General features: G+C 43.7%; 2 protein-coding genes across 2 annotated transcripts; both read left to right on the top strand.

Annotated features, from left to right (window-relative positions):
* Positions 1–653: 653 nt before the first annotated feature.
* LOC137005378 (olfactory receptor 52J3-like) lies at positions 654–1592 on the top strand. Its single transcript, XM_067366239.1, has one exon. The coding sequence runs from the start codon at positions 654–656 to the stop codon at positions 1590–1592; it is 939 nt and encodes a 312-aa protein (XP_067222340.1).
* A 12166-nt stretch (positions 1593–13758) lies between these two features.
* Positions 13759–14697, top strand: LOC137005377 (olfactory receptor 52J3-like). Its single transcript, XM_067366238.1, has one exon. The coding sequence runs from the start codon at positions 13759–13761 to the stop codon at positions 14695–14697; it is 939 nt and encodes a 312-aa protein (XP_067222339.1).

The following is a 14697-nucleotide window of genomic DNA, read 5'->3' as shown; positions in this document are numbered from 1 at the left end:
AAACTGCAGTTCAGATCACTTTGTCATGTCTCATGTAAAATATTAATCTGTGAAGTATGTCACTTAATTAGAATGTAATGTGCGCATGCTAAATAACATCACCCATTTCCATAGCAAACCTTTTGTAAACAGAGCACAAGTATAAATCATATGACTACGGCTGACACCAACAAAGAGCTTTTCAAAAGAACTGAAGCATAAGATGCCTCCATTAATTTGACTAAATTCTTTTATTGTTTTTTTATGTGCTATATTATGAAGTTATAATAATTTGACTTGATGTTAACACTTAAATTCACTAATGATTGTAATTTTACTATTCTACTATTTTTTATAAATCAGCTTTGCATATTCTGGTATGCAATCAATTAATCTTATTGAATATGTTGTGGAGAACTTAAGGTGCTGTTATTAGAAGTTTACTGCTGCATTGTATATATATATATATATGGGTATATAAGATGCAACAAGGCAAAATGAAAAAAAAATGACAGCTCAAGTTTAGACAGCAACAGCTTCAAAGATGTTGTGAGATTAGTATTTAATCTATAATTTTGATTGTTATTTATTTATATAAAAAAAAAACTGTTCTGTATTCAACCCTATAACTGGTTTAATATTTTTAAACAGGGCGACAATAGGCAACATTCACTATGTATCTAAATGGATCTAGATTCTCACTTGTCTTGACTTTGCACTCTTTGGAACTCCCTCAGGCAAGCATTTATCCTGCATTCATTCTTGGAATAACAACATACTTTTTGATCTTACTCTGCAATCTAACAATTGTTGTCACCATTTGCTTGAACAGGAATCTTCATAAACCAATGTACATACTGTTGCTACCCATGCCTATCAATGATGCAATGGGTGCTACAACCCTTTTTCCTCATCTGCTGTATAGTATATTGTCTCAGGACAGAACAATATCCTACCCTGCATGTTTGCTTCAAGGCCTTATTGTACACTTGTATGCTGGTGCATCACATGTTATTCTTATTGCTATGGCCTATGACAGGTATATTGCTATCTGCTATCCGCTAAGATACGGAGCCATTATGACAACCAAGAACTTGGTGAAAATAATAACTGGTATGTGGCTTTTACATGTTACTGCTATAATTGTACTTTTTTCTCTTCTTCTGCCTCATCCGGTTTGCCAGACATACATGGCAGATCTTGTCTGCTATAATCCATCTGTAAGGAAACTCATATGTGAAGATACAAGAGATAACAATATCTATGGATTGTTTACCATGGTTTTATACCACGGCCTTTCATTTTTTGTTGTGGCATTTACATACATTCATATATTAATCACTTGTGTTACTAATAAGCAGTCTGATGCAAAGATTAAGGCACTTCAGACATGTGGTACTCATTTGGTCGTCTTTCTTGTCTTAGAGTTTAACACTATTTTTCCTCTTATCGCACATCGAATTGAGAGTGTTCCAGCTCACCTACGTAGGGTGTTTTCTATATCGGTTTGTGTGTTTCCTCCCATTGTGAATCCACTCATTTATGGTTTTAAAACTAAAGAGATCAGACAGAAAATTCTCAACTGTTTCAAGAGGAAGATAATCAGTGTCTGAATTATTATATTTTATACTGTTTTCCTTTTTCAGAGATTTGAGTTGTTTTCAATCATCTATATGTTTTTATTCATCTGTAGTCTTGTCAAACACAAAGTGAATCGTTCAGCCATGAAACTCTGATTGGTATGTTCAATGTGTTCTCAACCAAACAATTTAATGTGTTCATTATCATTCTTGTTTATAACCAAAACACATCCAAATAAATATGTGCATTCTCCCTCTCTCTCTTGCAGCAATATGTTTCCATTAATTGTATGTTCTGACATTTAGCAGAAGCAAGTCACACTTGCTCTGTAGCAGCAACAACAGCAGCATAGCAGATCTAGTCCATCACAACCAAACCTATGTACATTCCTTTTAAATTGATAAAATGAACTATCCCAAAGGTTGTCATGACAATGTCTGTTTGTATATTATGCTAAGCATATATATATATATATATATATATATATATATATATATATATATATATGTATATGTATATGTGTGTGTGTGTGTGTGTGTGTGTGTGTGTGTGTGTGTGTGTGTGTGTGTGTATAAAATATTGTGTATATTGTCAAATTAACAGTAACTTACTGGCAACAATTATCCAATAGTTGCTGTATTTAATACCACAGTAAAATTACCGTAAAAATAACTACAGTAGTTTTAATCATACTGTAAAATAAAGTACATCATAATGCTGTACTTTATTTTACAGTATGCCTAAAACTACTGTAGTTATTTTCACATTTAATTTTTATTTATTTTAAGTTAACTGTTATATATTCAATAACACAAATTATTGCTTCAGATCAACTTTATTTAGGTTTCATCTTTTACATTTCTGAACTTCAATACAGAAATTTACCAGCATATTAATTTCATCAATTAACAAAATACAATTAAATTCATACCACTAAAATCACATTAAAACATTGTGCCAGTGGAAAATAAATAATAATATAAATAATATTGGAAATATAAAAATAAAGTACTTAATTAGTAGCAGATAGTATACAACAATAACCAGTGAATACATATCATCTTACATCTTAAAACCACATGCCATACAGAAAAGGGTCTTCTTTATTGCGACGACTCTTCCCCCGTCTCACGATGGTTAAGCCCGTCTGCCAGCGCCGCTGCAGGAAAAAAAATGCTGTCAGCACGGCTTGTGAGCGCTAGAACCAAAAGTATTTATACCTTGAAGTTGCAAACAACATTGGTACATAACAAAAAAAGTGATTACATGCATTTTAAAGTTGACCTACCATTTTCACAAATGCTTTTCGTCTTCACAACGACTCTTCCCGCCTGTCTCACATTAAGGCAGGCATACACTGTGCGATTTTCGTCCGATTTTTAGCCGAATTCTGACTCGCACGACTCTTTTTTTGAGTCGGGCCGATTTTCAGTTTTATCGTGTGTCGTTTGTCGTGCAGTGTTCGTGCAGTGTACACGGGGAAACGAGTGGCTATAAACCTCTCCCGACTGGCAATCGCATGGTCGGATGAAGTTCTGGCATGTCAGAAATTTGGTCGCCCCTCGTGAGGGTATCGCATAGTTAAAGCAGAGCTACGAACCGACTTGCCTAAACTCTGTGTTATTCCCCCCACTGCGCCTGCGCGAAAAAAGAAATTAAACCAATCTTCAATGCAGCAAGAAAGAAAACGAAAAGAGGGAGATTTACTACCAATTTAAGGTAGTAGGCTTTTTGTCTTCACAACGGCTCTTCCCGCCTGTCTCACGATGGTCCAGCCGGTCTGCTTGTGCCGCTGTGGGCGGAAAATTCTAGTTAGTGCCGCTTAAATGGGAAATGCTCACCCAGTCCGATGTTCATACATATATTTATTAACTCAAACGTATTTATACTTTACAAATAACATTTGTATAAAACAGATAAGGCAATTACATATGTTTTAAAGTATACCCACCTACCAATTTCACGTAGGCTACTCCGTCCTCTGATCAGCGGCAGCTGTGGATCATTACACCTGCCTATATAACGCCTTGTCTTTCGTCTCATGTTTGTCAGAACGTTTGTTGGAGTCCTGGTGTTGTCCCGTTGTTTTCTCGTGTTTCTTGTTTCTGGATTGGATTCTCGTCGCTGGTTCCCTGTTTCCTGTCTGTCTCGTTGGATTACTCGTTCTGGATTTCATTCACGGATTCTCACACGGCACACGGACTCACCATTCGGATTATCATTTATCACGGACATTTCATCGCCCATCAAAGTCCCTGTGTTACCCCTCTCCTGCTGTCTGTGTTGCTGCTGTGTGTTTTATGAATACTTACCTGGCGTGAAGCTCTATTAAAGAGATATTAACTTGCAATTGTATCCAGCCTTCTTTTTCCGTGACAGAACGATCTGACCAACCATGGATGCAGCAAGTTCAGCAACTATCACGGATAGTTGTCTCTCCAGGAGCATGTTCAACACGTCAGACGAGTGCTTCAGCGGCTGCTAGAGAATGGGCTTTTTGTCAAGGCGGAGAAATGCGAATTTCATGCACAGTCTGTTTCTTTTCTAGGGTACATTGTCTCGTCTGAGGGAATTCGCATGGATCCTGACAAGGTTAAGGCTGTGGTGGATTGGCCAAACCCAGATTCTCATAAGGCCCTACAGCGGTTTCTGGGGTTCGCTAATTTTTACCGGCGTTTTATTCGCAATTTCAGCCAACTAGCCGCGCCTCTGACCGCCTTGACCTCCCCCAGAACAACCTTCAGGTGGTCAGATGCAGCCCACGCTGCATTTGCCAAACTGAAGAGCCGCTTCGTTTCGGCTCCTATTTTGATTGCCCCTGATCCTTCACGTTAGTTCGTGGTGGAGGTCAATGCGTCAGAGGTGGGGGTAGGTGCAGTTCTTTCCCAGCGATCTCCCTCAGACAACAAGATGCATCCATGCACGTATTTTTCGCATCGTTTATCTCCCGCCGAACGCAATTATGACATTGGTAATAGAGAGTTGTTGGCAGTCAAATTAGCGTTGGAAGAATGGCGTCACTTGTTAGAGGGATCGGGGGTTCCCTTTATTGTTTGGACTGATCAAAAGAATTTAGAGTATATACGATCGGCTAAAAGACTCAACTCTAGGCAGGCTCGGTGGGCACTTTTTTTCGGACGTTTTGACTTTACTCTATCGTACCGCCCGGGCTCCAAAAACATCAAGCCCGATTCTCTTTCTCGTATTTTTTACCCTTCCGAACGCCCGTCCACTCCCGAGTGTATTTTTCCCGAGACGTTAGTGGTCTCCACTCTTACATGGGAGGTCGAATCGAAGGTCCTAGCGGCCTTAGAAGGGGTAACGCCTCCGCCCGGATGCCCACCGAGCCGTTTGTTTGTGCCGGAGGAGCTAAGGTCCAGCGTTATCAAGTTGGGTCATTGTTCCAACGTGGCTTGCCATACAGGGATTAATCGAACCAGGTTTTTAATCAAGCAACGATTCTGGTGGCCAGCTATGGCTCGTGATATTCTCAGTTTTGTTTTGGCTCTTTCAGTTTGTGCCACTGGTAAGACTTCCAACCGACCTCCAGATGGGTTACTCCAACCTCTGTCTGTCCCTTCGAGACCCTGGTCCCATATCGCACTAGATTTTGTTACCGCCCTCCCACCCTCCCAAGGGAATACGGCTGTTTTGACCGTGGTGGACCGATTCTCGAAGGCGACCCATTTTATACCCTTAGCCAAATTACCCTCTGCTAAAGAGACAGTGGTTGCGGTCATTGATCACATCTTCCGGTTACATGGCCTCCCGGTGGATGTGGTTTCTGACAGGGGTCCCCAATTTGTGTCCAAATTCTGGCAGGAGTTTTGTAAGTTACTGGGGGCGACGGTTAGTCTTTCCTCTGGGTTCCATCCCCAGACCAATGGTCAGACTGAGAGGGCCAACAAAGATTTAGAGCGAATGTTGCGATGTTTGGCGTCCAAGAATCCTTCCTCCTGGAGTCAACAACTCTCTATGAGTGAGTACGCTCACAATTCACTGCCAGTGTCTTCTACGGGCCTATCTCCATTTGAATGTAGTCTAGGTTACCAGCCACCTGTGTTTCCCAGTCTGGAGTCCGAGGTCGCGGTCCCCTCCGCTCACGCCTTTGTCCAGAGGTGCCGCCACACTTGGAACAGAGCCCGCGAGACTCTGCTGCAAGTGAGGGCCCGTACCAAGTCGAAGCCTCCCGTATACGTCGTGGGTCAAAAAGTGTGGCTTTCTACTAAGAACATTCCGCTCCGTTGCCAATAAGCTCGCTCCCAAATTCATTGGCCCATTTACTGTCACTAAAATTATTAGTCCAGTGGCAGTCCGCCTCAAATTGCCTCCGGCGTACAGGAGGATTCATTCCGCCTTTCATGTGTCCAAAATTAAACCTGTTTTCCATTCTCATCTTAATCCGCCTACTCCGGTTCCTCCCCCGCCGCGACTCGTAGACGGGGAACCAACCTATTCGGTTAATCGTATTCTGGACTCTAGGCGGAGGGGACGCGGATTCCAGTACTTGGTGGACTGGGAAGGTTACGGTCCGGAGGAGAGAAGTTGGGTTCCTGCTAGGGACATTCTGGATCACTCCCTTATTGATGATTACAATGAACAGGTAAGGAGTTCTGGGAGCGCCGTGAGGCGTTCCTAGGAGGGAGGGTACTGTCATGGTTTACTAATCCGCTGTCTCATACTGTTGTGTGTAGGTTTTGGGGTGTGTCACTTGATTGTTCTGTGTGGGCGTCGCCGCTGATTGCTGATCAGCGGCAGCTGTGGATCATTACACCTTCCTATACAACGCCTTGTCTTTCGTCTCATGTTTGTCAGATCGTTTGTTGGAGTCCTGGTGTTGTCCCGTTGTTTTCTTGTGTTTCTTGTTTCTGGATTGGATTATCGTCGCTGGTTCCCTGTTTCCTGTCTGTCTCGTTGGATTACTCGTTGGATTACTCGTTCTGTGTTACCCCTCTCCTGCTGTCTGTGTTGCTGCTGTGTGTTTTATGTATACTTACCTGGCGTGAAGCTCTATTAAAGAGATATTAACTTGCAATTGTATCCAGCCTTCTTTTTCTGTGACATCATATTTGTGAGGCTGTCAAGCTGTCCATCACTGTCACGCAATTGTGCACAAATCCCAGGCAAGGAAAATCTTGAGCACGTGAAACAATAAGAGATGTTCAATGAGAGCTACGCATTTATCGTCATTCTTGACTGAAGGCAGGCTATTATGGCACAAGCTACTTTTCAGAAGGCTTTTTTTTTTGTTAGATTTAAAAATAAATAAATATGGAACGGACCCGAATATTCGAATATCCGTTTGGTGGGTTGGTATTCGATTTGAAAATTTGATATTCGAATATTCTGGGGGGTTTTTTGTTGTTGTTTTTTTCACACCTGGGATCCCAAGCGAAACGGTTTTCAATACCCCTTGAATAAGGCCGGCGACACACTGGCTGCGTGAGCATCTCAGCTGCGGAACAGGTTGGAGTTTGCACACTGAGACACGCGTCTCAGGCGCGTTCGAGCCACGCGGAAAACGCGTGTTCCAGCAACGGGAGTGTTCTCTGGATAGAGCGCAGAACAGCGGAGTTTGTATGGACCGAAGTGCATGTCTGAGCTTGTGATTTGTTGCTTTGATATTGTGGTAAATAGAATAATAGAAACAAAATGTATTAGCATTTTTACCCGTTATTATCAATCTAAATTAATCTCGTTTTTAATTTAACTTAATTTCGTTTTTCTTTATTTAAATTCCGTTTATCTTTATTTAAATTTCGTTTTTTCTTTATTTAAATTTAGTTTTTTCTTTATTTAAATTTAGTTTTTTCTTTATTTAAATCTAAGCTTACTGTGTCAATTTGTTAGTCAGAAAAATATTAGACTACCTTAAAAGTATTGCTTAATTTAACAGACCTGTGTGTGTGCGTTTTATATCACTAGTGCAGTGTCCGTTCTCTGAGCATAAGCCCTGCCCACGTGAGGTTCGCCGCTTCCCGCTCGCGCTGTTCTGACTGTAGTTTACTAAAAGTTTATTAATTCTGAATGTGTCGCGTGTCGCGTCTCGCGTGTCCATCTATATTGCACTAAATGCGACACTGCACTCCCTTGTGAAGTCGATTGGATCTTGAAATAATAAAAATGCAAACGGACATACAGACACAGATTCCTGCCTTTATTAGAGAGAAAAATATGTTCAGCCGCTCTCCGAAGAGTCGATGTTCTTTACTACCGAAGCTTCTAAGCTCAAAAAATGGTATTTGGACCAGCCCTAAACTTTTTCCTCTTACAAGGCTATTCCTGAATTCAGTATTATTCTGGGGGCCGGATGGAAATCTCTGGCGGGCCGAATATGGTCCGCGGGCCGCCAGTTGACGTTGCATGATCTACAGTAATATGCTGTACTCAGATTCAACAGTAGGGAACTGTTGAGAACACAGTATAATACTGTGAAAACAACAGAAATCGTTTACAGATATATATATATATATATATCTGTAAACGATTAGCACGATCTAAATAGCACTGTGGGCCTGGAATCCCACATATTATATATATATATATATATATATATATATATATATATATATATATATATATATATATATATATATATATATATAATATGTGGGATTCCAGGCCCACAGTGCTATTTAGATGATATTATAGTCACTGGCCATAACAATGACAAAACTTGAATGCTGTTCTTGAAAGGCTTGCAAGATCCTGCAACTTAATGTGCTTGCTAGAGGTTATAGGCAAACATATCCAAAGTGGCAACCGGTACATTATTGTCTGGACCTCTCTCGTACACGGTTTGGTGTAGACACATTGATTAGTTTTGGGACACAATGGCAACACAGGTGAACTCTTCTCAAAACACTACAAAGTGTGTGGAAACCCCAATGCTCAGACGAGTACACCCTTAAGACACCACTCCACAAAATGTGGAGTCTCAAGCAAGACGTTATCGGTAGTATTCATAGACCACCCAACATGCTGGATATATACACTGTGGTAGATGCCATGAACAAAAAGCAAGAGAAGTTAAATGAAAATAATGGTCATAGTTTTTGGAATAGCTCAATAAGCTGTTTTGTAAAAGAAAAGAAAAGTTCTTTGTTTCTTGTTTTCCGAGTTCTGTTATTAAATGTTCCTGCACCTAGATCCGCTCCTCTATCTGCTTATTCAGGGCAGGGTTTCTGGCAGTTCTATCAAATCAAATTGAATGCTTTTTAATGCCTTTTTAATGCCAATGTTTTTATTTTTTAAAGCCATATAACTCTATGTGAAGGAGATGTGTTGCACTGCGTGAGGCAAATGGTGGTGTCATGATCACTAGTGAGAGTGCCCTAGTCAGCCACTAGAGGGCACTCCATGTTGGACTCTTGTTTTCTCCCCTTGGACTACAATACCCATACTCACTCCTGGACTCATTATCTCATTGTCTTTGCACCCAGCTGTTTTGTGTTTGTTCATTAGTGTCTGTCTATTTAATCTCAGTTGTTTCTGTCCTCAGTTGTGGTTTGTTGTATTTGTTACGTGCACTGTTTTGTATCTCTGGCTTGTTGTTTTGTGGACTGATTATCTGGATTTTGACCTCTTGCCTGCCTTGGATTTACGTTTCTGGACTCCCCAATAAATACTTATGCTGCACTTGGATCTACCATCTTGTTCTTGTGTGCAACCGTGACAGAACAAACCACCATAAACAGATCCAGCAGCATGAGCTTCCGGATTCCTCTGCCAGCCACCACGAGGGAGCGGATGGCTCGAGTTCGGGCTTTGACGGCCCAACGTCAGGACGGCTGGGAGGTAGGATGCTTAGCCAAGGTCTTTTGGACAATGGCGGTACAACGATGGTACAACGATGCGGCGCTGAAGGAGATTTTTAATTGTTGCCTGGATGATCCTCTACCTCCGTGTGAGATGGAAGGGCTACAGGACTTGGATTTTTGGAGATTCGCCGTATATCTCCGCCATCGGCTAGAATGGGCCTCACCAAGTCAACCAGGCAGTGTGCATGCTCCAGACCATGAATCTGTCTCTGTAGTCACAGGGGAGGTGGGCATTGAGCCTCAGCTTCACCCCGGTAAGGGGAGGAGGAGAAGGAAGGTTTCCTTCAGACTCCAAGGCCCGGAGGCCACTCCAGCCAGTGAGTCCGCTCCAGTCAGTGAGTCCACTCCAGAGCCCACTCCAGTCAGTGAGTCCACTCCAGAGCCCGCTCCAGTCAGTGAGTCCACTCCAGAGCCCGCTCCAGTCAGTGAGTCCACGCCAGAGCCCGCTCCAGTCAGTGAGTCCACGCCAGAGCCCGCTCCAGTCAGTGAGTCCACGCCAGAGCCCGCTCCAGTCAGTGAGTCCACGCCAGAGCCCGCTCCAGTCAGTGAGTCCACGCCAGAGCCCGCTCCAGTCAGTGAGTCCACGCCAGAGCCCGCTCCAGTCAGTGAGTCCACGCCAGAGCCCGCTCCAGTCAGTGAGTCCACGCCAGAGCCCGCTCCAGTCAGTGAGTCCACGCCAGAGCCCGCTCCAGTCAGTGAGTCCACGCCAGAGCCCGCTCCAGTCAGTGAGTCCACGCCAGAGCCCGCTCCAGTCAGTGAGTCCACGCCAGAGCCCGCTCCAGTCAGTGAGTCCACGCCAGAGCCCGCTCCAGTCAGTGAGTCCACGCCAGAGCCCGCTCCAGTCAGTGAGTCCACGCCAGAGCCCGCTCCAGTCAGTGAGTCCACGCCAGAGCCCGCTCCAGTCAGTGAGTCCACGCCAGAGCCCGCTCCAGTCAGTGAGTCCACGCCAGAGCCCGCTCCAGTCAGTGAGTCCACGCCAGAGCCCGCTCCAGTCAGTGAGTCCACGCCAGAGCCCGCTCCAGTCAGTGAGTCCACGCCAGAGCCCGCTCCAGTCAGTGAGTCCACGCCAGAGCCCGCTCCAGTCAGTGAGTCCACGCCAGAGCCCGCTCCAGTCAGTGAGTCCACGCCAGAGCCCGCTCCAGTCAGTGAGTCCACGCCAGAGCCCGCTCCAGTCAGTGAGTCCACGCCAGAGCCCGCTCCAGTCAGTGAGTCCACGCCAGAGCCCGCTCCAGTCAGTGAGTCCACGCCAGAGCCCGCTCCAGTCAGTGAGTCCACGCCAGAGCCCGCTCCAGTCAGTGAGTCCACGCCAGAGCCCGCTCCAGTCAGTGAGTCCACGCCAGAGCCCGCTCCAGTCAGTGAGTCCACGCCAGAGCCCGCTCCAGTCAGTGAGTCCACGCCAGAGCCCGCTCCAGTCAGTGAGTCCACGCCAGAGCCCGCTCCAGTCAGTGAGTCCACGCCAGAGCCCGCTCCAGTCAGTGAGTCCACGCCAGAGCCCGCTCCAGTCAGTGAGTCCACGCCAGAGCCCGCTCCAGTCAGTGAGTCCACGCCAGAGCCCGCTCCAGTCAGTGAGTCCACGCCAGAGCCCGCTCCAGTCAGTGAGTCCACGCCAGAGCCCGCTCCAGTCAGTGAGTCCACGCCAGAGCCCGCTCCAGTCAGTGAGTCCACGCCAGAGCCCGCTCCAGTCAGTGAGTCCACGCCAGAGCCCGCTCCAGTCAGTGAGTCCACGCCAGAGCCCGCTCCAGTCAGTGAGTCCACGCCAGAGCCCGCTCCAGTCAGTGAGTCCACGCCAGAGCCCGCTCCAGTCAGTGAGTCCACGCCAGAGCCCGCTCCAGTCAGTGAGTCCACGCCAGAGCCCGCTCCAGTCAGTGAGTCCGCTCCAGCCAGTGAGGCCATTTTGGGTAAGCCACCGCCTCACCCTCATAAGTGGAGGAGGAGGAGGAAAAGGGCTTCCTCCATCCTACAAGGCCTGGAGACCACTCTAGTGGTTGATCGTGGGTTCTCCAAGTGCCTTGCCCTGCCGCCGTCGCCAGAGCAGCCCGAGCCCGCTGCCGTCCCGGAGCAGCCCGAGCCCGCTGCCGTCCCGGAGCAGCCCGAGCCCGCTGCCGTCCCGGAGCAGCCCGAGCCCGCTGCCGTCCCGGAGCAGCCCGAGCCCGCTGCCGTCCCGGAGCAGCCCGAGCCCGCTGCCGTCCCGGAGCAGCCCGAGCCCGCTGCCGTCCCGGAGCAGCCCGAGCCCGCTGCCGTCCCGGAGCAGCCCGAGCCCGCTGCCGTCCCGGAGCAGCCCGAGCCCGCTGCCGTCCCGGAGCAGCCCGAGCCCGCTGCCGTCCCGGAGCAGCCCGAGCCCGCTGCCGTCCCGGAGCAGCCCGAGCCCGCTGCCGTCCCGGAGCAGCCCGAGCCCGCTGCCTTCATCGAGCTGTCCGCTCTCCCTGATACGGCCACGGCCACGTAGTCAGCCACTAGAGGGCACTCCATGTTGGACTCTTGTTTTCTCCCCTTGGACTACAATACCCATACTCACTCCTGGACTCATTATCTCATTGTCTTTGCACCCAGCTGTTTTGTGTTTGTTCATTAGTGTCTGTCTATTTAATCTCAGTTGTTTCTGTCCTCAGTTGTGGTTTGTTGTATTTGTTACGTGCACTGTTTTGTATCTCTGGCTTGTTGTTTTGTGGACTGATTATCTGGATTTTGACTTCTTGCCTGCCTTGGATTTACGTTTCTGGACTCCCCAATAAATACTTATGCTGCACTTGGATCTACCATCTTGTTCTTGTGTGCAACCGTGACAGGTGGTCACACCAGATACTGACTGGTTTTCGAACCCCCCAGACACCCCCTTGTATTTTTTTTTTTTTTTTTTTTTATTTTTTTTTTTTTTATATATATATATTTATCATATAATATTCTTATACTTAAAGAATTAATGTTTTCTATGACTGATTAGTAAAAAAAAAACCGTATGTTAAAAGCACATTTTAGTACATATTCATGGTATCTCAAAATAGCACAGTTGAGGACACCTAGATGTTTAAGAAGTACTAAAGAAGAATTTTTGGTATATTAAGTACAAAAATAGAGCACTTTAAGTATATTTTGGAAATCTACTAAGTGTACTGAAATAAAGTGTATTTTAGTGCAGTTTTTTTCTGGAAAAGCATCTTGAAAGAATCTGCTTTGTACAAACTCTGATAAACATCTTTAAAAGTCAATTTTACATACAAGTCTAAATCATAAACATCTTAAAGGCATTATGTGTAAATAAATGCATATTTAAAATCTGACACAGAAAGTCTTATAGACGCGTTGCAGATGAGCAAATACTCTAGTCCTCCAGATGAAAACACACAAATCAAATAGACATCTTTGCGATGTACGTGTGCTAACTGGGTTATTTAACAGAAAATTAGAGTAAACTGAAACATGAATTTACATTGGATTTAAACATTTTAAAACACAAGACTTTGCTTTCTCATTTATTACAAATAAACTACTGTGAAATTAATTATATGTGTGAATAATGCACCTTGCAAAGACATAAGAAATTAAGAAATAAAAGTATATACTTCTAATTATTAAGGTTATTTAATGTTTTAAAATGATGCATTTGAAAATATTTAATACACTATTTCAAAGCATACAGTATCTGCACTATTTCTCAATAAGCAGCAGGGGGCAATATACTCAGATTCAGGACAAACTGCAGTTCAGATCACTTTGTCTTGTCTCATGTAAAATATTGATCTGTGAAGTATGTCACTTAGTTAGAATGTAATTTGCGCATGCTAAATAACATCACCCATTTCCATAGCAAACCTTTTGTAAACAGAGCACAAGTATAAATCATATGACTACGGCTGACACCAACAAAGAGCTTTTCAAAAGCACTGAAGCATAAGATGCCTCCATTAGTTTGACTAAATTCTTTTATTGTTTTTTTTATGTGCTATATTATGAAGTTGTCATAATTTGACTTGATGTTAACACTTAAATTCACAAGTACTAATGATTGTAATTTTACTATTCTACAATAACGTGCTTTATTAATCTTATGATGTGAAAGTTTTAAGCAAAGTCAGCTTTACATATTCTGGTATGCAATCAATTAATCTTATTGAATATGTTGTGGAGAACTTAAGGTGCTGTTATTAGAAGTTTACTGCTGCATTGTATATATGGGTATATAAGATGCAACAAGGCAAAATTTAAAAAAAAAATGACAGCTCAAGTTTAGACAGCAACATAGCTTCAAAGATGTTGTGAGATTAGTATTTAATCTATAATTTTAATTGTTATTTATTTATATAAAAAAAAAACTGTTCTATATTCAACCCTTTAACTGGTTTAATATTTTTAAACAGGGTGACAATAGGCAACATTCACTATGTATCTAAATGGATCTAGATTCTCACTTGTCTTGACTTTGCACTCTTTGGAACTCCCTCAGGCAAGCATTTATCCTGCATTCATTCTTGGAATAACAACATACTTTTTGATCTTACTCTGCAATCTAACAATTGTTGTCACCATTTGCTTGAACAGGAATCTTCATAAACCAATGTACATACTGTTGCTACCCATGCCTATCAATGATGCAATGGGTGCTACAACCCTTTTTCCTCATTTGCTGTATAGTATATTGTCTCAGGACAGAACAATATCCTACCCTGCATGTTTGCTTCAAGGCCTTATTGTACACTTGTATGCTGGTGCATCACATGTTATTCTTATTGCTATGGCCTATGACAGGTATATTGCTATCTGCTATCCGCTAAGATACGGAGCCATTATGACAACCAAGAACTTGGTGAAAATAATAACTGGTATGTGGCTTTTACATGTTACTGCCGTAATTTTACTTTTTTCTCTTCTTCTGCCTCATCCGGTTTGCCAGACATACATGGCAGATCTTGTCTGCTATAATCCATCTATAAGGAAACTCATATGTGAAGATACAAGAGATAACAATATCTATGGATTGTTTACCATGGTTTTATACCATGGCCTTTCATTTTTTGTTGTGGCATTTACATACATTCATATATTAATCACTTGTGTTACTAATAAGCAGTCTGATGCAAAGATTAAGGCACTTCAGACATGTGGTACTCATTTGGTCGTCTTTCTTGTCTTAGAGTTTAACACTATTTTACCTCTTATCGCACATCGAATTGAGAGTGTTCCAGCTCACCTACGTAGGGTGTTAACTATATCGGTTTGTGTGTTTCCTCCCATTGTGAATCCACTCATTTATGGTTTTAAAAATAAAGAGATCAGACAGAAAATTCTCAACTGTTTCAAGAGGAAGATAATCAGTGTCTGA

The sequence above is a fragment of the Chanodichthys erythropterus genome, chromosome 17 (assembly GCF_024489055.1).
Source record: "Chanodichthys erythropterus isolate Z2021 chromosome 17, ASM2448905v1, whole genome shotgun sequence".
Lineage (NCBI taxonomy): Eukaryota > Metazoa > Chordata > Actinopteri > Cypriniformes > Xenocyprididae > Chanodichthys > Chanodichthys erythropterus.
This window is presented reverse-complemented; position numbering and strand designations above follow the sequence as displayed.